Below are 26,752 nucleotides of genomic sequence, written 5' to 3'. Positions count from 1 at the left end.
CTGCATATGGCGGACAATATGATATTAGATGGTTATATGATGAATATGTTACATGTCTATTCCCTTTTCCGGTGTACGTTTTCTCCGTATATCACTATTACTGTAGGTTACAGAATGTTGCACTGAAAGGTGACATCACTAAACTAAATTGATTTGCCATAAGAGAAAATATTAGCAAGTGTAAATAATAATTACAGAGGTAGTCACATACAATGAGCTTAATTAGACTTAAGGGCAGAACTTCAAAATAAAAGGTACTTAACACAATGTAAAATATTTGCAACGTAAAGTAAATTACCAGCTGAGCCTTTACAACAAGGCCAAGTTGACTTTTGTCTGTTGACTTTTACACTTGACCCAGTGGGTATCAGTATTTATGTTTGTTGTGATGCATATTAGGTACATTCTGGGTAGTGGTGTGCAACTTGTGAGTGACAAAATTTTAAGTGTTTGCTTTTGGATTTATCTGTGTTTCAAGATAATCGTCTTCCAGCCACAGTTTGGCCAGACTCTCAAGGCTAGTTTTTAGAAGTCCACCTTTGACCGCATTAGAGAATTTAGGATCTTTCTCATCATTTCTCATTGACTCATTCAGTGTCCCATGAATGTCTTGAGAGGACATAGTACATTTTGAGCCATGAAATGTGTTTCTCCTTTTAATTTTCCTTAGGTTTTTCCATATTCTCTTAATATGATTTTTGTCTAATTTAATGCTAACCTCTTTTGGAAGTCTAACAATTTTAGATATTTATTACCCAAGACTTTTTGAGACCCGTAATATTACAGTCACTGTGGCTTTCATCCTTCCACTACCTTAAAGTGAATAGTTTCTGATGAAATTCCACCATAGCATTTATTGCAAGGTTGTTGTTGTTAAAACCTGTATTTTATGGTTGCTAGTTGTGTCTGATTTGGGCTTTAACCTCTGATCTTTCCCTCTCTCACCCAGGTATCGTTTCATGGTCATGGACCGATTGGGCAAAGACCTTCAGAAAATCTGCAATGACAATGGAGGTCGACTGGAAAAGGCCACTGTGCTCCAGCTTGGTCAAGAACTGGTGAGATCAAAATCATGGAATTATGGTCTATTGATTGTTGTATAAAGACATTGGATGGAGCTGGAGCTCTAGCAGTTACGATCGAATATACAGAGTCAAAGCCATTTTAACAAAAAATTATATTTTTGTGTTACATGCTGTCACTCACTCCTGTTCCAGGTGGATGTACTGGAGTATATCCATGAGAATGAGTATGTCCATGCAGACATTAAAGCTGCCAACCTCATGCAGGGTTACAGAGACCCTAAAAAGGTTAGTCCATGGAGGATCTCCACTAATTATACTGTATGTACATAGCTGTTAGGTCTGTTCTATTCTACAGACTATACCCTTCATTTAAGCACAATTGAGGGGTATGCTCCTGTGTGTAAATGATATTAATATTGAAAATGGTCAGTTATCAGCAATCTATTTTAATGAGGATTAAATCTTAGAAGACGGGATATTATTATTTTTTAATTGCTATGTAGTTAGTAATGTGTGTGCATTCTGTTGTGTCCTGTAGGTCTACCTAGCAGACTATGGGCTGTCCTACAGATACTGTCCTGATGGAGTTCACAAAGAATACAAAGAGAACCCCAAGAAGGGCCACAATGGAACCATAGAGTACACCAGCATTGATGCCCACAAAGGACTTGGTAAGCCTTCCAATTCATAAGCAGTTGGAGATTACAATTCAACGCACTTCTATGCAATTCATGGAATATGTCCTCATAGTCCACTAGCTGACTTTTCTGTTTGTGTGATGAAAAAAATCTGGTGTGTCTACACAGCTCTAGAACTGGGATATAAATGAAGTGGATTGGTGCAATCTATTCCATTTGTGCTCATTCACAGAAGGTGGGAGGTCATAAAGGGGGTAGACAAGGGACTTAAGGAAGTCTTTGCTTTTGTGATCTTCACTTTAAGTCCAGATCATAATTATTATCACTGGACTTGGCAACAGTTGTGTCAACTTTAGGTCAATAGTCCACACTTTTTCATCCAAATTACAATTATGAACAAACACAGTCTATTTTAGCTGATATCACCAAGATCTTAACATTGTTCTTGTCCATACTGAAAACATCATTCAAACACTCAGGATAGGACGGAAAAAGTATGTGAGCCTAGGCTAATAGGTATAGGGTTGGCGCAGTCGTCTGTGTTACAGGTGTTTACACACTGTACAGGCACACACCGATTACATAGTTTTCCCCACCAGCCCCACTGTCTTCTTACATTTTTTAAATAGTCATTAAACCCATTTGGTTTTGCGAATCAGTGGCAGAGCCCATGTTCATCAAATTAAAAAATTTTAAAATAGTATGATAATTGTTAAAGTCTTCATCGGACGTTACGGTTATAGACTGAATGCATCTGCTACTCTGTGATACGACTCTGCCCTGCTGCCCTGCATGGAGTCCTATGTGTGACAAGAGGAGGGCTGACTGACAAGACAATGGTGTAGGATTTGGAGTCAACACCTATTTGCCAAAAGGGAACCTGATAATTAATAATTAATCAGCCAATCTTCAAGCATAGTCTGAAGGTGGCAGCATTTGAAGGAATTAACATTTAGAATCTACACCCGTACCTTCAAGTGCACTGCAAGTGAGGATGCCAACAGCAAAATCTTGATTGGAGAGGCCAGATACACAGTTATCAATAAGTGGTGTGTTTGCATGGTGCCTTATGATGCTCACTGTAAGAACCATTCTTTAAGAGCGAAGAGGAAGTAGCAGGGAGTAGGGCAGGTGATGGGCAATGATTGTGTTGGTGCTGCCAAACAATCTAGCTGTAAAAATGTGCTGTTAGCAGGCACGTTGTCATGATTGCCAACGCAGCACATTTCATGTTATTGCACCAATTGACGTCCCTCAGAACGCCTCTGGTGCAGTAGAGCTTGGTGCTGACAGTCTGACCCTGGGGGATGAATTTGTGGTGCACAACCCCACAGAGAAAAAGGCAAGCATGAAGCACCTTCTTCTCTCTTGGAGACTGCAGACTTTGCTGACTGCTGTTTGGTCTAAGGATCGTAGTTTTAGACCTTCTTCTTGTTGCCGGTGAATATCAACATGTAGACTGGGGTCGTTTCAGGTGTGTTGATGGAAATCCTTACAGATTTTGACATGGTGCTGCCTCAGTTCCATGGTGAAAGCACAAATGCATGGTCACAAAAAAGCATCTCACAGGCCACAGGTTTTGATTTTTTTTTCAGGTTTATCTTGAAACAGAACACACAAGCCATATTTAAGTTTTAAGAGTCTCTTGTAAGCGTTCCTCATCTCTACAATGGCTATGAAAGGATTTCTTCACAGTGTGACCCCACTCTAAGATATGGTCCATAGCACTTGTTCCAGAGCCAGCTAACCACATTGTGTGGATAAATTCCAAAATTTAAAGGGAAGAATGACGAGTACTCACGCTTGCTGGCATTTTCACAGCATTTATATGAACCCTAATGAATGAATGAACCCTAAAGTTTTGTCCTTAGAGTGTGCTGTCTTTGTTTGTCAATACATGTAAAACAGTCTCTTTGCCCTGCCACCCTCTGCCTTCCTCATCTGATATTGGGAACGCATTAACTGGCAAATTGCCTACATGCTCCCGCTCTTCATTGACCATCGATTTCTCTGCACCTCTCTCTTCTCTCTATTTAACAATTCCCTAATTAGCTGAAGTCATAACCTGCATCTTGTATTCGTCTCTCATTAATTAAGGGCTTTGGTGTTTGGCTAGTGCAAGTCCCGAGCCACAGATAACCTCTATGAACCCCATCCTGACCGACTCCCTTACTAATCCAAGTGATATGTGAATTTAATGTTCACTGTTTTATAAAAGCATGAAACTCAGTACACTTGTACAGTTTTGGGCCCTGGACATTTTCAGAAATTGTGGTAACTTTAAAAGATGTGACAGAAGGATGAGGGTCTTCACAAAAACTGCACAGAAAGACACAGACTGAGGGACGAGGGACATCCTGAGTGTGAGTTAGCATAATCCTCCAATGACCATTTGATCCATCTGGTCTAATATGCTATCACAATTTGATCCACTAGTTACATCACTTATCTCTGGTAAACTGATCACACGGACTGGCCTGGTCTGGTGGTAGAACCATTGCCAAATGTGGCTTAGATGTGGAGACAGGATGTTTTGCACTTCTGGCACAGTTTGTTGATTTCCAAAGGTCAGTTGTATAATGATAATTACCTCTTGTTTGAGAACATTTCTGGTAAACAGCACTTTGTATCATCATGCTAGGTCACAATGACCTGTCATGTAAGACCGATGTGTTCCACACAAGGCCAGAGGCCTTCCTGTACTCACACAAAACACTCACTTTTTGAGTTTGCTATCCACAAGAAGCATCCTCTGGTGTGAACCATACCCCACAAAAAAGATCAACAATCAACAATTGTTGGTTTGCATAAAATAGGGTTACAGCCATCTCAAAGAGATTAGATATTCATCAGTACCCAGTGAGACAAAATCTCTTTATTGTTCTATTCAATTCAATTCATTTCAATTTTATTTATACAGCGCCGAATCAAGAAATTATCTAAAGGCACTTTTTGTTTAGATCAGGTCTACACTGTACTCTTTATATTATTATATTTACAGGGAGAGACCCAACAGTTCCCACCATGAACAAGCACTAGGAGACAGTGGCAAGGAAAAACTTCTTTTTAAGAGGCAGAAACCCCGAGCAGAACCAGAACCAGTTCTGTGGCTACTCTCCCTAGAAGAGGTCACTCAGCTAAGTTGACTCCAATTACAATTGCGCAGAAAGCTCAGTGAGGTTCAAACAAATCCTCCACATCTTACAGGATAATGGCAAGGTGGAGTTCCACCAACCTAAGATCAGTAGAAGTCTGGTGATACAGCAGGAAAGTGACACTAAACATGGCAGGAAATCTTCTACAGAGTAACTTCAAAGAAAATCTACCCTCTGGAGTGGAGTCAGAGCCCAGACTTGAACCCAGCAGAGATGCTGTGGAATGAGCACAGAGAGCTATTCACATCAGACATATTAAGAATATGGCTGAGCTGAAACTGTTCTGTAGAAAGAGCGGTAAAAAATTCCTCCTGAACATTATACAGATCTGATTTGCAGCCACAAAAAGTGCCTGTTTGAGGTTATTGTTACTAAAGGAGGTTTGACCAGTCATTAAATCCAAGGATTCACTTACGCTTTCCACCAGCACAGTGAATGTTGAATGGTTCTGTTTAATGAGGACTCAATAGTCTTTATTGTCACTGTTCCAAAACAATGAAATACTATATAAATCTAAATTGTTTTTGTGTTATCAGCTTAAGCATATTGTAAAACTGGGTCCTTCCATAGGGTTCACAACTGTATATCTGGACAGTCCTGTAAGGTGCCACACTGCTGGATTTTGTGTGAATGCAGTCAGCTGTTGAAATACTCTCATACTTCCATTATCTTTCCGTTCTGCTTGTGTGTGTAGTTCAGCCCTCCTTTAGTCAAACAGACACAGACCTGCAGCTCTTTATACATCCATGACTGAGAGTGAGGGGAGACAGCTACATTTATATGGTGTCTTCACACCCTGTGCACTGTTATAGACTGGGGACTACACACGCACTACCAAAAAGCTGCAGTTCAGAAACATCCTGAACACAGCAAAATTAGAGGAAAATACAGGCAGAGTGTTGGGTCTCTGCAGATAAATACACTGTCATTCACTTCCAGTGGGTCATTTGTGATGACTGCGATTGGCTGATATTTTTGTAGGGAGTCTGCACATTGTTTTTTGGGAAAATTCTGCACTTTACTGTGCATTAAAGGTCAAATTGAATATTTTATATATTACTGTATTAAAGTGATTAAGCTTTAAAACTCTTCAATGGACATGATAGTATAAAGGCCAAGGTTTTCAGATACCAATTTCCTTATCACAACATCACTGACATCATCATTAACTATTCTTATACCTGAAAATTGTATAATGTTGTATATGGTATCATTGTAAACCATGACCATCAAAGTATTAGGGCAGATTTCACAGTTTATGTGTTAATATGTTTGACTCAGGGGATATGATGCAAAATACAGAATTAGGTTAATGGCGGAAAGTAAAAGGGCTGACATGGTTTTTACAAAGTGTTATTGCAATGGCTATATTTCTGAAAATGATGAGGGGGGTTTTTCTGAATACTTTCCAAATACACTGTATCACCTGGACTGTTCTCACCCAATTTGACACTGCACTGTATGTTAACATGACTCAGGCTGCCATGGCAGTGTTTCTATCAATGTGGTTGATAAATAAGAGGGGCGGAAAATGTCGTGTCAGAAATGATCAAATGCAAGTCATATTAATTTTAATATGATTTAGAAAGAGGGAGGGAATGAGTAGCAAATTGTAATGTATCTTTCTTTATGAAACAACAAAATGTAAATGCCGTAAGTGAGCATCCATATTTCCACCAAGTGCTCTCAATTTTGCTGGAAGCCTCACAGAGATAATGATAATCATTGTTTTAAACATACGTTAATGTCTGTATTATACGAGTCCTTCAATGAACTGAACAAACCTCCAGTTATGGGAAACGTTTACGTTAAAATGTGTATCTCTCTGTGTATTCTGATGAGATATTCTGAGTATTTTCTAGTGCCACATGGAGATTATGACTAAGGACCAGACCCTTGTCTGTCCTTTTCTGACCTGATGGCACCAATACCCATAAAGATGTTGACAGGTTGCCATGGTGAGGTCTGGCAAACAAAGCTCATAAGTGGCAGCCCTTTGAACAGAGTTAAACGGTATAATTATCACCATTTGGTAGGCGTCCAACGGACAGAAGACCGTCTCCCTACGATCAGACTGTGAAGCAAAAGGGTTAAGAGTGTGACATTGCAGCATGCTTTAGGGAATTTGAATAACAATGGGAGATAATTAACAGCATCATTGCTGCCTCACCTCCTTGTGTAACGCATGTGGAGAATGTGTGTGTATTTATGTGTTTCATATTTGTATTGTGCATGCTTGTTTTTTTCAAGCATGTCCAAGCTGTTTAAATGTATGTGTATGTGTCAGTACATGCATATCTCCACTGCCCTGTGCAATTCCTCATATGAGGGCAAAACATCTTAAATACAGAACAGAAGATACACAAAGCACTATTATGAGCTGTGATAATGTGCCTAGAGCATGCACAGAGGGCAGCTGTGCTTAATGTAGTTGCTGATCTTTTTAATTATTAATCTATCATGTTGCTCAGGGGGTTACTATACTTTTTCCAGTGTCAGTATAATGTATTTTTCACCTTTACTTAGCTCCTATTATCTAAGTTGTTGAGATGAAGTGAAAACAAAACACACGCAAGTGCAACGAGCTGATGGTGATGGTCCTCCATGTTTGTTTTGCTCTTAAGTCACATTTGATCATTTAGCTGTAACATAAGGCAATATTTTATCCCCTGAAACTTGCATTTAAAATGGTACTATACAATTATGTTTCCATTCATTACAACAGGTATTCTTTTTGAATGGAGTGAGTACCAGTGTAACTATGCTCAAGTGTTGTTTGTAGCCTATGTTGCTAGGCTATCAAGTGTTGTCAGGCTGTGTATAGTGAGTTTTTCTGAGTTAATTAGCCATAAAAGTCTTGGGTTAGTTCAGTTTAACCTATAGGAGTTTCTGAAGCTGCTGTATCATGTTCTGCTGCCACAGAGGACAGAAATTCATGACAAGTAAAAACAAGTTCTCAGTGTCTTCACTGTAGAAATGAAATGTAGAGAAAATCTGTCAGCCAATTGTTACAGCTATCAAAGCTGATGAGTTCTGAAAAATATTAACTGTCAGTGAAAGTAATTATGCAAGAGGAAAAGAGAAAGAGAGAAAGAGTGATAGAGGGATCATCTTGCTACAGTCACTTTGTCAGATTAGTGACTCCATATGTCCAACTGAACAGAACCCGAAGCAGCCAGACGCTGTTTCATTGTCAGAGGCTGTGGGAAGATTGTATTGTTTTACCAATATGTATATTGTCATGGTTATCTGAATCGAGATTAATTGTGTCACAGTGCACTGTTACACCCCCACTTCCTGGATTTGCCATTTTAAACAGATCCGCACCAAAATTTAATGGGTTCTTTCCTGTCCCATGCCTCATTCCTCCAGTTTGGTCCAAATTGGGTCAGTACTTTTTGCGTGATCCTGCTGAGAACTAAACAAACAGGCACAGGTGAAAACATAACCTCCTTGACGGAGATAAAAATTGGTTAAATCTGTCATTATGTCTGTGGTCTCCCACGTTTTTAAAATTGAAAATCCACTAGTTTGCACCAAGCCCTAGCTGACTTTTATACTTTTACTGAACTTGGACTTTGAATGCTATACTTCTACTTGCAATGTACATATGAGTACAGTACCCCTATTGCTTCTCTGACTAAAATACTTAAATACATCCTATGAGTACTTCTTTCACCACTGACTGGTTCACTGAAATAAAAAATACATAATTCTTTGTTGTTTTTTTGTTTTGCCCTTTGTAAAGTTCTGGCCTCTGGGATTGTAGTGATATTAGCACTGATTCTCCACCATAGGATCAATCCAGCCAGCTGGCTTGGACCCTTCTGTGTCTAGTTTGCAAGTTATCCCCATGCCTGCATGGGCTTCCTTTGGGTGAGTTTTCATGTAAAACTTGATAGTGAGTCATAAACAGGGGTATGGGTTGGGACTGCTTAAGTGAGCAGCCGAGTGTAGGAGAGTAAATGATATATTTCTCCTAGATGTAGATAAGGTGGAATAAAGAAAATACATTGATAATGTAGCATCAGCCTGGCATCGGTCACCATGAAAGAGGTCATAGTGGGGGAGATGTAAACGGACATGCACTTCTATATAATCTGGTCCTGTGTGCCAGCGACCACTCTTCCTCTTTAGACCAGACTGTTGGCTGAGGAGGATCAATGCTGGCTGTGGCTCAAGGAGGAGATTTCTCCCCTCTGATGGAGCCAGTCAATAGGTAATTTCTCTGGGGACGTGTGGCAGCCGTTACTGTATTGAACTGCTAAAACTCCCTGGGCTCGACCCCTTAGGATGGACTTGGTTCAAATGTATCGATAGATCTCACACCCATGCAAACACGCACGCTCACAGTAAGACACAACAAACTCCTGACTTGTACTATATGAAGTTTTAATTCATGGAAAATCGCACAAGTATCATAGCTTTTCTGTGTGGAGTTTACGTGTTCTCCCGTGTAGGTTCCCTCTGGGTACTCTGACTTCCTCTCACAGTCCACAGAAATGCAGGGCAGTGCGAGTTGTTTATATTGGCCACTCTGAAATTCTCAGCTCTGGTGTCAGGTAAGTTCTGCCTGCCAGCTGAGATCTGCATGCCCATTGGGGGACGCACACAGCTTAAGTGGAAATTACTTGTGTTGTGGCGTGTTCAAACCAGCTGACAACAATGTCACCAGCTCGGCAGGAGAGATGTTGTGCGGTGCAGTAGGATTTCATAACTGAGATATGACCAAGACACCAAGTTTATATCTGCAGTGTTTCCGTCATATATATTTTTTGATGGAGGCCTGTCAATAGAAAAGTATTCCCACCACTGCAGTCTCATTACGTTGCAATCACACAATTTGGCAGAGGGCTTTTAATTTTAAACAATGGTTGCAGGAAGTGGAGACAGTGGTGGCCTGTCATTCACCTGTCATTGGTCACTATGAAAGAAGTCAATGGAGATTGCAAAAAATTATGGCCTAAACCCCCATCCAGTCCTGCTTTCCCATCACCCAGCCATCCATTGATAGGAAGCAGATATAGAAGAGCCTTTCTTTTTAAGTCCAGACCATTTATTAGCACACTGGGGAATGTACGGCCAGTCAACGGTCAAATGGCCAGTTCTAGGAGATCATCTCTAATGGATGCATTTGACTCTAAGCAAGAAAGGTAACATGTAAAGAACTATGCTGATCAGCAGAGGTTAGACAGATCCACAGACCCAAACCAGTGTTCTTAATCCTCACTCTCTCTCTCTCTGTAGACTTCAACAGGTCTTCATCATAAATCACACCACACTTCAGTCTTAACTGATAAATAACTTCTTCTTTTTGTTCCTCAGTTCTGAATCATGTGTTAAAAAACTGTCCAACCATTCTGTAACCCAAACCATTTTCTTGAGCAAATATTTTTAGGTAACCTAGTGAAAGTTCAGGATCTGTATGACATTCCAGAGATGAAAGGTTGGTTTCAGAGTTCAGAGTCCTTTATTGAGCCAGGCAGTAAGATATTCAGTAGACGTTCAGTACAGTAATTAGTGCACTTATTCCGTCATCAACCTTCATAAAAACCACACAGGCTGCATCAAAGAACTGCCTCACCAAGAGCTCCAAAGGAGTGGCAATGGGCAGTTTTTGATATCCAGAGGCTGAACTGCTGAGACACACCGGCAGAACTGTCACCAGGCAACTGTACTGTGGCTTTCTGGAGCACTCAACCCAAAGTCTGCTGTGGAAAAGTTGCTGGCAGAGCATTGATCTGCTCTGAGCTGCAAAGTCTCCAGCTAAGAGGACAGCTCAAGTAGGCTAAGCATGTCATTAACTGCTCATGACTGGGTTGATGTCGGAATAAGTAAATGTAATATGTAAGTCTCATTCATAGAAACCCCAGCATTTGAAATACATACTACTCATAGTCTAAAGCTGTTCACTTCCACCATATCACTCTCCTCATTTCACCTGTTAGTTCAGTCATGTTGGTTTGATCATCTTTACCTCTTCATTTTTATTTTATCATTTATTTCATGTTAATAGAAAGAAGTTAATAGAATCATAGTTGCTGTGTGCGTTTCTTTGCAATGGAGAACTGCTTCAGATAGACTTATTGTAATTATTCTAATTGTCTTTCCTGAAATTGCCCTACTAAAAGGTTGTAAAAATACTAATGGCAACTGAATATTAGTTTTATTGTAATTTTTGACCACCTCATCTTTCTGTCTCACAACAGCCCCATCTAGACGTGGCGACCTCCAGATTTTGGGTTTCTGTCTTCTTCACTGGCTATGTGGGTCTCTGCCTTGGGACAGTAGTCTCAAGAACCCAGCTCAGGTTCAGGAGGCCAAGACCAGGTAGGTTGTCTCTCTTACTGTTTCTGCAGCGAAGATTTAATAACCAGTAGCCAGGTGCTCTTGGAGCAGAGGTCAGGTGTGTCCTAACATATTTTTGCCATAATTTAGAGTGTCACTTTGTGTAAGAGAACATAATAGAGTTTGTGGGTATTTGGGTTAAGGATGTAACCGGTTGTTTACAGAGGCAACAAGCATTAACATATGTTAACACATCATAACACAAGTCCACAATCCTCCACTGTATTCTACAGTATAAAAACATTATCTGTTTGTCCATTTAAAATGACTTCTTACCTTTGGAAATTCTTTGTGTGATTCATTGATTTTCAAACATTTTTAAAAAAGTGTTGGTCAACAGACATAAATACATATTTAAATGCAGATGTATGCAAGCAGTCAAATGTTTCAGAATCCCTGAATTTTACAATTTTTATTGAAATTTAAACTGTGAATAACTTTAAATGGTACCATAGGTCAGTGGTAAACTGCCAATTATAGAAAAAATCACCAAAAAGTTCAAACTTAAGTACATTTTATGGAAAACAGGGATTTTTTTTTCAGGGATTAGGAACTCAACATAAGTTAATTTAAGCTTTGAAAGTTAATGCAAACAATTTCTACCGATGCTCAAACTTTTGTTGATTATTTACAAACCCTCTGTCTGTACAAAGGCAGTGTAAGAGCAAACTGTGTTGCTATGCCCTGTGATGCATTATTACAACAATTCTGTATTGCAGGAAGTAGTACTGTATATTTCTATATATATAATCAGAATGGTGAGGAAAAACAGATTGGTTGGTTATGGGTTCATCCTTCCAGATAATGATCTAAAACATTAGAAGAAAAAAAGACCAGCACAGTATCCAGACTTAAACCCCACGGAGCTGGTTTTGGATGGACTGGGCAGACAGTAAAAGAAAAGCAACACGTTTGTGGGAACATCTGCAACAGTGTTGGGGTGCAATATGTGATTTCCATTGTGGAAAGAGCATTATGAGTGTGTTTGGCTGCTGGATGAGTCAAAAAATTTAAGTTGAATTTAGTTCAACAAAAAGATATCTTGATTCCTTGTTTTTAAAATGTGATTTTTTTTAATTTGTTCAGTGCTTTAATTTCAGAAATGCTGAGATATTACATTTAAATTAAAAAATGGAGGTTATGAAACCTTTGACTAGTGTATAAACCTAAATATGTGTCAGTTACTAGCTTTCTTTCCTTCTCTCTCAGACTGATGGATGATCTGCCAGACTCTGTAAAGCAGCTGTCAGTGGGCAGAGCCAGTACAGGTAAGCCAAGCCTGCAACGCATCCTCTAATTCAGACTAAATCATGTGTTGGGCTCATATGCACGTGCATATGGATAATAGATGTTTTACTGTTCTTTCTGTATGCATAAGCAAGATATTTTAGACTAGTTCCTCAGTCATAAAAATGTACAAAGCATGAAAACAACTGATGTATTTAAGAACAATTTCCATTTTCTCAGTTTTTCCATTTGCTAATTTGCCTGATGTGCTCACAAGACTTGGCAACTGAAATTACGATACAGGACAAGGTACAATTTATATAATATAGACTGCACTCCTAACAGTCTCATTACCACAGAGTGTACAGCATTTGAATTCAAACTGAGTCACACCCAGGCTTTTCCCATGATTTTAAAATGATGACTTATTAGGAATTTATCACCATTTTATAAGGATTTCTCACCATGAAATAACTTTGATTTTAAAAAATATCTGCAAGTACTTTATAACAAATTCATGTTTATTTTTCTGATGTTATTCTTTTGCATTCATTAGATTATGCTGTGTTTTTAGTGCTTTCAGTGCTTCCTCTTAAAATTATTATCTGTTTGGTGGGAAAAACACAGTGCTACAGATACAGAATTATTTTGATTCTCTGTTTTTGTGGTTTTTTTTTTTTCTGAGTGGTTTTACAGGCACATATGATCTTCATGGGGCTATTGCTACATATAATAGCAGGGAAAGAAAATCAGCCAGTCTTATGCAGCCACTTCAACAAGACATTTCTGACATTTCATTGTAATGTGAGGACGGTAATGATGTTTTGTAGAAAGATGTCTTTGTTTCAGAACATATGATATTCTTCAGTATGTGAAGACACAGCAGCGCACAGGCACAAACATGCTGAAATCCCAGGATCCCACTGGTTTTTTTTTTCTCAGGAAACTGGACCAGATCTTAGTGAGAACACTCGTTCTCTCTGTTACCCGAGGCTCCAGAATAACTTTGTACCAATTAAAAAGTTGTCCCACTGACATGTCTTTTAATATTTGTCGTGTTTTAGCTTGTCTTTATGAGGAGAAGTCATACCTGTGTGTGAGGGCTTAGTGTGTGTGATGTATGGTTGGGACTGGGTGCTTGCTGCCTGCCACAGATAAGAGCCAGTTTATGCATCAACTAAGTCTATGTGTGTGTATGTGGGAGAGAGATCCAAGTTCTACCGCAGTATGTGTCACATATGTCGTCTGGCCGCTGTGATGTATCAAGGCTGACTGTGTATGACACTTCCACATATAGGCACAATGCTTATCCATGGCTGTGTGCATGCCTAATCTGCTCTCTGCAGGGAGATACATTGCCAGGCTGATGCATATCTGGACTCTGACATCTTTGGGTTCATCTTGCATTTGGTGCTGCATGACTTGATACTCCCAGAAATTATTCCATACTCAGGATGCACCACAACTGAAACTGGCAGCAGATTCAAATAGTTAGAAAAATTAAACAGTGCTGCTATTTCAGTGTATCACATTATCACATGTAGTTTCATTGATTTAGATTTATCCTGTGTCTTTTGCACAAGCACTAAATCTTGGACTTGTTGTTTGACATTATTCCTATTCTTAGATGAGGTAGCTGCATTCCTCCTCTGTGTGAAAACACTGGACTACAAAGATAAACCAGACTACCAGCATCTCAAGGACCTGCTGGCCAGTGCCCCAAGGACCTGCAGGGGAGTAATGCCTCAAGGACCTGCAGGGGAGTCGTCCACCAAGGTAGTAGATCCTCGTGCCAGGGAAAAGGTAAGGGTAACTAAGGCCTCGTGTCTACACAGCTTTTAATTGAATCAGTATATGATGCAAGATTTTGTCAGTCAACAGTGGCAGCTATGTACAAGACATTGTTTCCTGAGAGTTATGCATTGAAATATAAGATTCCATCAGGGACTGTCACTGTTGGAGCTAAACTATCCTTTGATTGATTGCAACAAAAGATTTTTGCCTCTGACAGAAATGCAAAACGTACTTGAGAATGTTTTCCAGAAAAGACTTACTTCACCCAGGGCCTTTAAGGGTGCTTTCACAACTGTTTGGGTAAAATGAACCCTAGCGCATTTGCTCAGTTAGTGTGGTTTGCTCGGTGAACTCAAATGCAGATGAAAACAACTGGACCGAGACTACTTGAAAAGGAGGATTTTGGTCCACTTCCAAGCACACTCTGGTGTGGTCAGTTTATCATCTTAAAGCAAACAGATCAACCACAGGCTCATTTTGTGACAGTAGATTTTTGATTTTAGCATGAATTCAAAAGCTAAACTACTAATAAGTCTATCCGCTGAATGTCTGCTGTTCAGGAAGCAATCTTATAATCAGTTCAATCTGTTTTAGCCATGTATACAGTGGCTTCAGAAAGTATTCAGACCCATTCATTTTTCACACACCTTATTGTGTTGCAGATTTCATTTTAAATTGATAAAATTGACATTTTTCCCATCAGCCTACTCAATAAACCAAGTCAGACCAAGGTCAAGGAACTCTGTAGATTCTGCAATAAAATTTTCTAGTGAGGCATAGATAAATGCAAGAGTTATAAGACCATTTCTAAGGCTTTAAGTGTTCCCAAGGTTACAGTGGCCCCGATAATTGTGAAATAGAAGTTTGGAAGCACCAGGACTATCCCTAGAGTTGACTGTCCGGCCAAATTAAGAAACCAGGCAAACAGGAATGTCAGAGATGGGAGAACCAGCCAGAGTGACAACCATCAGGCCCTTATGGTAGTCTTCTTGGAGTTTGCCAAAAAGCATTTGAAGGACTCTGACAGCATGAGGCAAAAGATTCTCTGGTCTTTATTTTTAGCTTTATTTGCCCTGACTTGAATGATAAATTCACATCTGCTGCTCAGCTGTAGTGACTTCCTGAAAAACTGCTGAATGACGTCACCTGGCAGAGAGAAGACCTCTAGTGAGCTGAAGATGCCATTTCCTCAACTATTTCCAACTGTTGACCAAGTTAAAGGTTTACAAATCATTTGGTAATCATTTACAAACACTTAATGCACAATATACATTTAGCAAGGCCAACCCACTGTGAAAGAAATGTCCCCTGATGTTCTTGAACTTTGCAGAGCAAATCTAGTCTAGAGCAAATCTGTCAAATATGCTTGCAAAGCACAGTTGTGTCAGTCTTTGATGGCCCACTCAAGTATAGTATGGCAGCCCATGTATACACTGACCCATTTTAACTGCAGAGATTCTTAGAAACAGTTCGAAGTCATCCAGTTTTCCCCTGATCTCCAGGCATATCCCAAGAAACAGCCATATGTAACTTGTAAGGGACAGCTGTTGTTAATTCAACTAGAAAGGAAGCAAGGAATGATTTTCAAATAAGGAAATTCCTTCTTTGTACTGTTACCTTCCAGTGTCTGCACTGTACTGGTGCAAAGAAGACAGTTCACGCTTGACAGAAGGGCAATTCTGAGCTCTAAATACCCATCAACTGAAACGTAAGAGGGCAAAACAGAAATGGGGTGATCCAGCAGCAGACACGGTGTGCTGGTGGTACATAAGATTTATGCTAAAAAAAAACAAAAAAAAACAACACATACTATAAAGTAATATTGCAATAATGATAGACTTCAGACTTCAGTATGGAAATGCTAGTGTGTAAGGCATAGATAGAAACAATCTTATAGTTACTGGGTTTTAGGGTGTGTACGTGCCACAGAAAGTTTTAACACTTCTTAACAGTTTGAACCATTTAATCACTGGTGTTTTACTAAAATAAATTTAATGAGTCAGAGGGCATTATTTTACATGAAATATTTTATGCATTCTGTGAAAATTCAACAACTTCAGTGTTGGTCACAAATATTCTTTGAGTCTCTTAATCCCAGAGTGGGAAAATGTGACAGCTCGAGAGTTAACCTCCTCCTCCTGAGCCCCCCCCCAATGAGAATGTCAACCAGAGGTGGTCAGGTCTAAAGCTGGAGGAGAACCACGATTCTCCTCAAATTTACCAGAATCACTTCTTGACCCTTCAGGCCCAGAGACCACTCTCACAATGGCCCAATTTGAAGAGGTTGATGACACACACTTTACACAGCACAGGATGTCTCCAATTATGCTGCTGATTTCCTCTCCTCTCCTTGTGTCATTTAATTTCCATGCTAAAGTGCTGGCCAGTTTGATCCCTAGTTACACAGAAGTGGCCATTTACAGGCAGTTTAGTGAGGAGACTAAATGTCAGTTGAGATAAAGGCCATTCAGTGGGCACATTTGCCACTAGTGTCGTATAAATATATTATTATTTTTTTTATCTGATAATGGTTATGAAGTGTCAAAGTTTTATTTAAGAGAAACTAGTCCAAGATAGGTATAAATATATAATACAAATACATTTCATAATTATCATAAAAAAAGTAGTTAGATATTTCATGATGAGGTTTAAAGAACATGGTAAAAGGATAGCAGCATAGTAGAACTGTTCAACTCAAGTGCCAAAATAAACTCAAATGTGAAGGCAAAATAAAGCACAGAGAGAAGTTTAGATATGAAAACATGAAACTTTCATTTTATAAACTGACATCAGCAATAAATCATCCCCACATTTTATTTATCAGCAGAGAGCGGGACACGCCAGAGGATCCCCCAAAGCCAAGCCTTCGGCTGTAGTCATGGATGAAGAAGTACAGGAAGGTGCGAAGTCTAAACCAGTGCCAGCTCAGTACAAAAGTGGACCTCGCCTCACTAAAGCTCAGTTACAGGTAAGGTCTGAAACAACTCGGTAATAAACACCTGAGTTCACTTTATTCAGTAGACCTTTCTACTACTGTGTAGGACAACCCTTTGCCCTCAGAACAGCTGGAATTCTTTGTGGTGAGGACCTTACAAAATGCTGGATACTTTCTCTAGAGATTCTGCTCCTGTGTTTGCTGCAGATATGTCAGCTGCACGTTCATGCTGCAAATCTCTAGCTCGACCACATCACAGAGAAGATCTATTGGATTTATATCTGGTGCCTGTAACTCTGCTGTTACTAACATGCTAGGCACCTGGCAATTTTCATTTTACTCCTCATCAAAGAAAGCTTTTTAATATTGCCACATGTACTTCTAATATAAGGACACCTTAAGGATGTAAACACCTTGATACATGTTCATTATATAAATTCATCTAAACTGTGTATTACTGTGAACAACGTTCATATAGCAATAATAAACTTTTTTGCTGCTTGCTCACAGAAGGAAAAAGACTTGCCTGCTGTCAGAAGACCACAGAGGCCAAGGCCCAAACACGTACAGACTTATGACGATGATAGTGAAGATGATGATGAAGAGGAGGCCAGACCCAGACCTATTCCCGCATGCTATCTCAGACCCCCTCCAATAGGCCCCAGAACTAATTTGAAACAGGTGTGAAACTAACATGTAAGAGCAGCCAGGCTCTTTATCTACAGTAACTGTCATTTGTGTAAAACTACATCAACACTTTACCTGTTTGGTTTTTATCTGTTAACTGATGAATGTTACAAAATAGGTTCCAAAGTGCTGCATTGTCAGTAAGTCTTTGTAAATATCTTCTAAAATATTAGAACTTCCTGTTAAGACTCAAGTTCCCAAGAGGCATTACAAAGAAACACAACAGTATTCAGCTGGCAGTCAGTCTTTCTTTATTTTAAGTTATTCACATATCACATAGTACAGTAGAACAGTCCATGTCATTGTCAGTTCTAAAAGAAACACGAACACTTGAACTGTCCTCTTTAACAGAAAACTAAATCCGAAGGGACCTCCAGGAAAAGAGGCAACCTGACTGTGACCTCAGCGAGACAGGAGGAAGGAGTCCACCCACAAAGGAGAAAACACATATTCCTGGACTGTGACAGTAAGAGCCAAACACACATGAACGGCAGAGAAAGATGGGATGAAAGGTTACACGACCATACATCAGGTTACAACCATCTACACTGGTGGGACAATGACCTCTGTTATGAACACAGAGACAACTTCAGTGACTCGGAAAGGTCGGCTCTCAAAGGTCCAGGACAGGAAGCTGGTCCCACGCAGAGGAAAGGCTTGTTGCCCTGGTTTGTCTTTGTAGGGGTCGCCCTTTTCTTTGGTGCTTGTGTTCTTGCAGCCAAAACACATGCAAACCCTTTTGATTAAGAAAACTCTTATTTTCAGCAGATAAAGGTTCTGTCTCCCTAAGCTATTCCCTAAAGTCGAGATGGAGCCGGGACACAACGCCACTTCTCAGGACTTCTGGGCTGACATTTTCACAGTAATAGGCTGCAATAGAAGGAGAAGCCTCAGTTTCTTCAGCTTATTAAATGGCTGGCACAGTTTTATGTGGAATAAAGGATCATTTTAACAAAATTTAAAGTTCTCAACTCTGACTGGACTGTAGATGAATCAGTATCACATACTTTACTCCTTTATCACAAAAGTAGCTTCAGTAAAACTGAAGACTGTGAATGTAGTATATTGTTACTAACACACTCAGCCACCTTTCAGGGAAGAGAAAGCTAGGTGATGTATACAGCCATGCTAATTAAGTATGCTGAATATCTATTGACTGTGCTGTGAAGGCCTTTATTAAACACTGTGAGGTGCAGACGTACCTTACTGCAGTAAGGACACTCTCCAAAAACAATGCTGAAGCTCTGCCTACTGGAGGGCAACGCTCGCAGCCACTGAAAGAAAAGGAAAAAGACTACTTAATCACATTATCACCTTGAATCTGATGTGTCAGTGTCAAGTGTTAATAACACTTGTTTCAGTGTACACTTATTACTGCACACTTAAATGGTATATTCAAGATTATCTAACACTTTGAAGCATTTCAAGGGTTTTTATGTGGAACTTTAGAATATATATAAACAAAGTAATCCCCATTCAGGCAGATAGGCAGGAGACAGGTACAGGCTTTTTACCTCTGAGTGCCATGCAGGAAACCTTGTGTGTATGCTTACTTAGCTCAGATACTGACAATGGAATGTGGCCTCTGGCTAACAGTGCCGCTGTTAGAACACTAAAATATTAGTACCCAAATGGACAAGTAACTATATTTTTAGTATATCTTATCTGGACCAGGGAAGTCCAGAAATGCACTGTATTTTATCTGTCTTTCATTTTCCAGATTCAAAACTCAGATTTTACTACAATATATGTATTTGGATCACAGCAATGAACAAAAAGAATGTACAAGATATATTAAATTATTATTAAATTAATCCACGGATTGCTGCTCACCTCCTGGCCTTAATACAACTCTGTTTAAGTATCATGATAAAACTGCATTCACATTACTTTAGCATGTGTTGTATATACAAACAGTCTTTTTTCATTCCACCTGGATCAAATAAATACTTTTGCACAAACCAGCTCGGGTTACATCTAGTCCTTGAGGTTTTGGTCTAAAGATCTCTTCTGAAATGTGTCTTCCTGAGTTTTAGTCAAGCCAAGTCAATATGTATGTATAGTAACAAATCATTACAGAAGTTATCTCAGGGCATGTGTCATATAGAGCAGCATATACAGTCTAGACTGCATTTACAGAGGTCCAACATTCCCCCATGATGCAGCAATAAAACATAAGGAATGTCTAAGCTAGCATAGTCATCTAAATTTAAAACTGTTAAACAGAAAGTCATTGTATACTTATACGAGGACAAGTGATATCTTAAATGTAACCTACCAATGCTTTGTTAGCGTAGGTATGACTTTGCTTTATATATATCTGCTTAAATACTAAATAGGCCATCATTGACCTATTATTATATATGACACTTATAACACTTCATAACAATTTTAAGTGTTTTCAGTGGTTAAAAATCAGTTTTCTGCTTAGTCTGTCTGTTCTTGTCATAACTTTTCATTAATCAGCACTGAAGAGTGACACTAATGTGGACAGACACCTGCTGACAGAATGGAAAATCTGGGTGCGCTACTCAAAGTTGTACGTGTGTGTGTGTGTGTGTGTTTGTGTCCATACCTCATGCAAACAGGCCTGGTGGAAGGGTTGGCCACAGTGAGGGTTGTTACACACCTGATCAGGGATCGCAGCTTCAAGACGATAGGAGTAACAAATCCCACACTCAACACTGAGACCCTACACACACACACACACACACACACACACTGAAATCAATGAACTAAAATATTTAGCATGCATGCTTATACAGTATAGCTACAGATGCTAAAAATTTGGGCAGGACCTCTGTAACCACTTGGAGACAAGCAACCTTCTAGTTAAATCTAGTTCTGATATCACCTTCTAACACACTGAACTTTCTCTCTCTCCAGTCCCACCATCACACACACACACACACACACACACACACACACCACACACACACACACACACACACACACACACACACACCCTTCTCTCTGCTCTTGTTTGCATTTTGGCGTAATGAGAAGCTCCTGTTTTTCCGGAGCTATCCATTAAGACAGAGGATGGCAGGTTTAAAAAAAAAAAAAAAATCAACATCTGGTCAACTCAACTTTTTTGCACTCCTCTGAATGTTAATGAAGCTGAGGCATTAATCACTGCGGTGACAGCGGATAAACACAACGCCCTTTCAACCCATCCGCAGAGAGGAGGGGAAAAGAACGTGTTTTAAAAAAAAGAGAGATAAATGGTTTTGCATAATTAAAGCGATTTGATAGTGCAGAGGATTCTGCCATCTTTGTTATTCTAATGATCTTATCTGTTAACAACCCAATTAAAGGAGAATTTGTGCCCACCTCTTGGAAAAACAAAACAGAGAGAAGAGAAAAATATGGAAATAGAAAAATAGGCAGTAGTGTATGTCCGCCCCCTTATAACTTAAAGCTCAAACAGACAAACAGAAGTATGCATGCATAGATGTAAACAAACACACACACACACACAGCTCCTTGAGGTAATCGTGATGGGAGGGGGCAACTGTGTGACATACAGATTTTCCGTGGGTGGCAGGTGACGGGAATTCGATCTCCAAAACATCCCGGAGGTTGTGAAAGACGCTGGAATCCGGGTTCCTGCCAGCAGACCACAGACAGCTCCTTCACACACTAATTAACCACATGCAAATAAGCCTGCAAAAACACTGGGGGATGATTAGGAGGCTTTCACCAATGGTATTTAAAAAAAATAAGAAAAAAAAAAAGACGAAAAAAACCAGGAGCCATTTTTTGCTGCTTCAAACTGAACAGTGGTGGAGGAAGATTTCCTACAGACTTGTCATGCAGGGAGACGAAATACATAATCACTCTTCATTTTGTAATTAAGTACAGATTTAAATTCTGCACTTTATTACAAAATGAAGCATGATTATCTATTATTTCCTGACAGATTATCAGATGGTTCTTTGCTCTCAAAGCAGTGGAGCCAATGTGCAGGTAGTGACTTTGACACTGGTAATGCTACTGTGTACAACGGTAAAAAAGACTCCACATGAGGCTGGATGATGTTCATGAAAAGATCAAAACTAACAGTCTGTCCTGTGTGTGTCTCTGTTGTGTATGTCATTTCTCTAAAGATCAACTGTTTGTTGCCCACACAGTGTCTTTTATTTTTAGTATTACCCAGCCATCCTGCTAAATACTTACTCCTTAAATGTGCTAGTGAGTATTTACAGTATTTACACCGGCAGGTAGTTGAAAATAATCTCTAGCGAATGCACTTATTAACATTTGCTAGAAATCGTAGCAGTCAGACGCTTAAAGAAATTACTGAGCCTTTTTTCATGAAACTTATTTGTGTAATGTTTTTAAAGCAACACTATTCAGTGTTTTGGCTACTTGAGCACAGACTTCTACAACAAACTAAACAGATAAGAAAGACTGATAACTGCAGGTTTAAACACCAAAACACTGAGCTGAAAGGTACTAAAACACTGTGGAGCAGAGGGGAACTGCACAGTTGGTGATAAGTTAGTCACTACAAATGATAACATAGTCATTTGGCTCATTATTATTATTATCATTATTAATAATAGAACATTTTTGCAAATCCACCTTAATGTTATACATGTTTAATAGGAGCCAATAGGGTTGGAGCTAAGTGTAAAGAGGTGTAAAGCACATCCTTTAATGACTAATTCTGTTGAATTTTAATTACAGTTTGACAGCATTTATACACCAGAAATACAAAAAAAAAAAAATAATAATAATAACATGATAATCATCATGATTCCACTGAAAGTTGAAATCATTACATTAAATCATGACCCATTCATTAATTCAAGTAAAAGCCTGGTTAGTGCAGAGGACCTTACCATGAGTGCATATTGGCGTTCAGCTTATTCCTCAGCAGAGTCACCACTGCAGTAACAACAACAACAAAAAAAAAAAAGGAAATTGTTTAGTTTTGGATGTAAAGTGTACTACTTATAAACGCCTTAAATTTGAATTCTTTTTTCACACATTCCAAACAGCTGCAGTATACGGTCTAAGCCCTCAGAAAATGATATGTCTGTATGTCTTAGAAAAACATCCTCTGCAGAGCCTCAAACGCTGTGTCCTATTTGACAATGGCCCAGTTCACCACAGACAGCAGAGTCACCACAGTTGGACATGAACCATCATTGCCTCCTCTGTTCCACTGGGGAACTCTGCTTTGTGAAGTACTCATCACTTTCACTATTTGTTATTCCTAAATGCAAAAAAGCAATATTTCTGCGTGACCCCTCATATTTGAGGGTCGCTGCCTGCCTCCCATCTTGGCTGAGGTGTGTATGTGTGTAGTATTGTTTGAGATGCATTGCTAGGCAACAGGCTAGGATTTGCATGACCTTGAGTTTACAGAAACAATGGCAAACATTTGACAGGGACTTAAATAGAAATTGGGAACTCGCTGGTATGCTTCATGTTAGCCTGGTAAGAATGAAAATGTGCCACTCTGGAAGCGTGTCCTCTGACATAATGTACACTGGGTAGGGGAGGGGGACACACCTCTGAAAGGCACAATGACGAAATTCATTCTAATGCATTGTTGGCTAGGGTATAAATGTAGGTAAATAAACTGCATTCAGATAGTTTGTTTGTTTTCTCTAGGACGCTGCACTTTATTCTGCCAGCTGTCCTTCTAAAACCAAACCCAGCTTGACAGTCCTGACCTTTGAGGAATCTGACACACCAAGAGTCCAAAATGATGGAGGCTACAATGTTAGGTGTGTTAAATGACAATGTAACTAGACATCTATTGTGGGTACATTTTATCGTCCCACTTTCTGGTGTGACCAAGTACTTACACTGTTGATCCATTAGGAAAGTCAACAACAAAGGTACCTTAAAAACACAATTTACTCAGAAACCTCATTTGCACCCGATGAGTGTTTTATAATGAGTAGAGGATTTTCCATGCTTTAATACAGTATGTCAGTTTTGGGTGTGTAATGGAGCAGATACACCTCTCATGCTCTTGTGCTGACTGAGAATGCACTTTGAAGCGCTGCCATGTATCTGGGGTCCTACGCACCATGCTCAGCTCCCAGCAGGCAGCACTCTGGCAGCATCTTAGGGTGTCTGGGATCTACCTCCACTTTGATGGATATGTTGTTTCCTGCACACACAGACAGGGATATAACCACCACCAACAACAAGTTACATTTTTATCATATGAAAAATATTTGTGTTACTGTGTATGTGATATTTTGTGTTGATCAGTTGCATGATCAACCTACCACCTAAACAGCGCTATGTTAAAAAGTCAAAAGGCGTTTGAAAATAGTTTACTGAAAGTATTTATCAGTGCTTATAGGACAGATTCCATGCTTAAAGTCATCTCTAGACTTTATAGAGGCCTACAGGAAATAAAAATAGTGAATACCACATATATAAAACACTACCATACAGGATCTTCTAGCTGCTGGAGGTTGTGTCGTTCTCAGGAAGCCAATCACTACCATTTGTTCTGGGCCTGTCCAAAAATAAATATTTTCTGGCGCAAGGTTTATTCTGAACTAGTAACTATATTTGGAACTGACATTACATTTAACTGGGATGAACTTTTGGGCTTGTACACTCAGCTAATGTAAGTGTGAAAAATAAATATTTATTTGGAGTACTGAGTCTAGTTGCTAGAAAAGCAATTACAAAGAAATGGCTCAAGCCAGACATCCCATCTATAGATGAATGGTATGATATTATTTACGATATATATGTAATGGAAAGAATCACTTTCTCAATGAGGCTCCAGCAATCTAAATTCAATGACATCTGGAAGCAGTGGCAAATGTACATTTCCCTGAAACGCACTTCTTTTGTTTAAGTTTCTTTTCTATATCAAGTTGTACTTGACTGGTTAAATACATTGCTGTAATAATGCGACAGAAAACACCCATGTTCATGTTGTGTTACTTCATAAAATGCTTTGTAAAAGGATAAACAATAAAAAAAAAATATAATAAAAAAACCCTGTGAAGTCCAATGAGACATTATACAGTGTGTGATACTGGATTATACACACAAGCATCAAGTGGCTGTGCTGAGATCTGCCTGAATGTGTTGTACTGTACCGATGGCGATCCGTCTCATGGTGTTGGACCGGCTGGGTTTTTCTGGCTCCAGAATCCAGGTGTTGCGGTCAATCTCATCCAGGACGTCCCAGAACTCTGTCAGGGACTCCAGAACCTGTAGAAACTGGTTGTGGAGCTGCTCCAGAGTACTCTACCAAACCAGAGCAGAACAAAACAAAACAGAGGTCAGTTACAATAGAGCATTCCAACAGCAGTGAAGCCTCTGTAATAAACTATATTTTCTTCATTGTTACTGAAGTTGACCTTCATTGACACTGAGTCCAAACTGCTGCGGCCATTTCTGGCCAACCTGCTCTAGTTAACTGTGCTCACCACACCTCCATGTATCAAGCATTGCAACAACGCTGCACCTACGTCTAGCCAACAGCTTGCTGCAACTTTGTCTTATCATCACAGTGAAGTTGCCTAATTTATCTCTGCCTGCGCACAGACCAACCATATCTACTTTATCTACTATATACCAATACACTAACAATACCATTATCTACTAAGCTAGACCTTACATTTAAAGCTTGGTTGATAGACATATGTGAAATATAAGCCGAGCAATTTCTCGACAAGCTGTTGGGGGAAAAAAAGGAAATATGGCCATTTTCCAAAACATCAAAATATTCCATTAAAAAGAGCAAAAGAGGTTGAAAATTCTTGTCCTCTGGTTAGTGTAAGCAGCAGATATCAATTAGAAAAGTTCCAAAACAAACCCCCCCCCAAAATAAACCAGACTGTTTGACAGTTTGAATTTTAGTCACTTCTTTTTTTTTTTTGTATTTAAACTGAATGATCCTTGTTTTAATGTGACATCAGGGGATAGTTTAAACACTAAAGGCCTGCCCTGAGAAATAGTGATTTCACCACATTTCACCCTTTTCAGACATTCTAAGGATCACATTATCGATGTATTAAAAGAGACAAAAAGAACAATCAAACCGATCCATAATGAAAATGATTGTTAGTTGAAGCCCTGCAGTTAAATAGAGCTAATTGCTGTATGAAATGCCTCCAACAGTAGCTTGGAAGCGGTAAATTTTGATCAGGCTTGTGTTCTAAAGAGTGCAATCGCTAGGGCTGCATGAAAAAAAATCACTACTTCACTATGCATTCAGGTTACACCTCATTCACGTGTTGGCTTATTTGTTTCACAACAATTTATACTTTAGTTTTTGATACATATACTGCAGATATACTGTCTCATTTGAGGCAACTGGAGTGAACTGACAGTGCAGATAGCAACCGACTAGTTGGTTAAAACTGAAACAACTTAAGGTACATAAATGTTCATATACACACACACGCACAGAAGAGAAAGAGATGCTGATGTAGGTGTGGGAGAGCAATACAGATGGAATGAGAAGGAAAAAATTAGGGGAAAAAATGAACCAAAAATTATGGGTCATTGTGCCAGCACAGTGCACACAATTAAGCATCGTCCAGGTGCTGAGAGCCTCAGCAATTACAGCCCAATTAATGCCAGTGCCATGATTACAGTTACTGCTAAGGATAACTATGCTAGGCTCAGTTCAGAAAGAGAGAAAAAAAAAAAGGAAGAAGAGCTGGTAATTGAATTCCTGCTGTATCTGAGAGAAGAACGTGGGTGAGGGTAGAGGGCTGTAAGAAAGTATGAAAGACACGGAATCTAAGCTGAGATTTGCTCCTTGGCCATCTCAATCAGTCCTCTTTATCTATTTATGATATCTCTGACTGACCTCAATTTAGTTCTTAAAAGCAGCCAGGCTTAAAGAATCCACTCCTCTTTACATATATGCTTTCAAACTTAACTCTATTTAACCTATTTTCAATATATCCTTTTCTCACTGAGCAGCCTCTAATTTATAAA

At 39.4% G+C, this 26,752-nt stretch overlaps 2 protein-coding genes across 4 annotated transcripts in view; one reads left to right on the top strand and one right to left on the bottom strand.

The window, feature by feature from the left end:
• Window positions 1–18,556, top strand: part of vrk2 (VRK serine/threonine kinase 2) — a 22,090-nt gene extending 3,534 nt beyond the window's left edge. Inside the window, exons 6-14 of one of the 3 annotated variants that reach the window (XM_018694651.2) lie at window positions 950–1,058; window positions 1,218–1,310; window positions 1,564–1,696; window positions 11,028–11,148; window positions 12,376–12,434; window positions 14,021–14,196; window positions 17,015–17,155; window positions 17,633–17,803; window positions 18,161–18,556. In XM_018694651.2, coding sequence (XP_018550167.1) covers window positions 950–1,058; window positions 1,218–1,310; window positions 1,564–1,696; window positions 11,028–11,148; window positions 12,376–12,434; window positions 14,021–14,196; window positions 17,015–17,155; window positions 17,633–17,803; window positions 18,161–18,556 — 1,399 coding nt within the window. Of the gene's footprint in view, window positions 1–949; window positions 1,059–1,217; window positions 1,311–1,563; window positions 1,697–11,027; window positions 11,149–12,375; window positions 12,435–14,020; window positions 14,197–17,011; window positions 17,156–17,632; window positions 17,819–18,160 lie in introns of all 3 variants that reach the window. The other 2 variants (XM_018694649.2, XM_018694652.2) reach the window with 2 other exon arrangements.
• The window catches only part of fancl (FA complementation group L), a 27,159-nt gene continuing 18,943 nt past the window's right edge, over window positions 18,537–26,752 (bottom strand). Inside the window, exons 9-15 of the mRNA XM_018694653.2 lie at window positions 24,898–25,048; window positions 23,859–23,942; window positions 22,657–22,702; window positions 21,337–21,418; window positions 20,385–20,501; window positions 19,012–19,083; window positions 18,537–18,679 (exon numbers count right to left, since the gene is read on the bottom strand). Of these exons, the coding sequence (XP_018550169.1) occupies window positions 18,644–18,679; window positions 19,012–19,083; window positions 20,385–20,501; window positions 21,337–21,418; window positions 22,657–22,702; window positions 23,859–23,942; window positions 24,898–25,048 (588 nt within the window). The 3' untranslated portion in view covers window positions 18,537–18,643. The remainder of the gene's footprint in view (window positions 18,680–19,011; window positions 19,084–20,384; window positions 20,502–21,336; window positions 21,419–22,656; window positions 22,703–23,858; window positions 23,943–24,897; window positions 25,049–26,752) is intronic.

Source organism: Lates calcarifer, linkage group LG16_LG22, assembly GCF_001640805.2.
Source record: "Lates calcarifer isolate ASB-BC8 linkage group LG16_LG22, TLL_Latcal_v3, whole genome shotgun sequence".
NCBI classification, from domain to species: domain Eukaryota; kingdom Metazoa; phylum Chordata; class Actinopteri; family Centropomidae; genus Lates; species Lates calcarifer.
The sequence above is the reverse complement of the archived record's forward strand: the minus strand, read 5'-3'. Positions and strand labels throughout refer to the sequence as shown.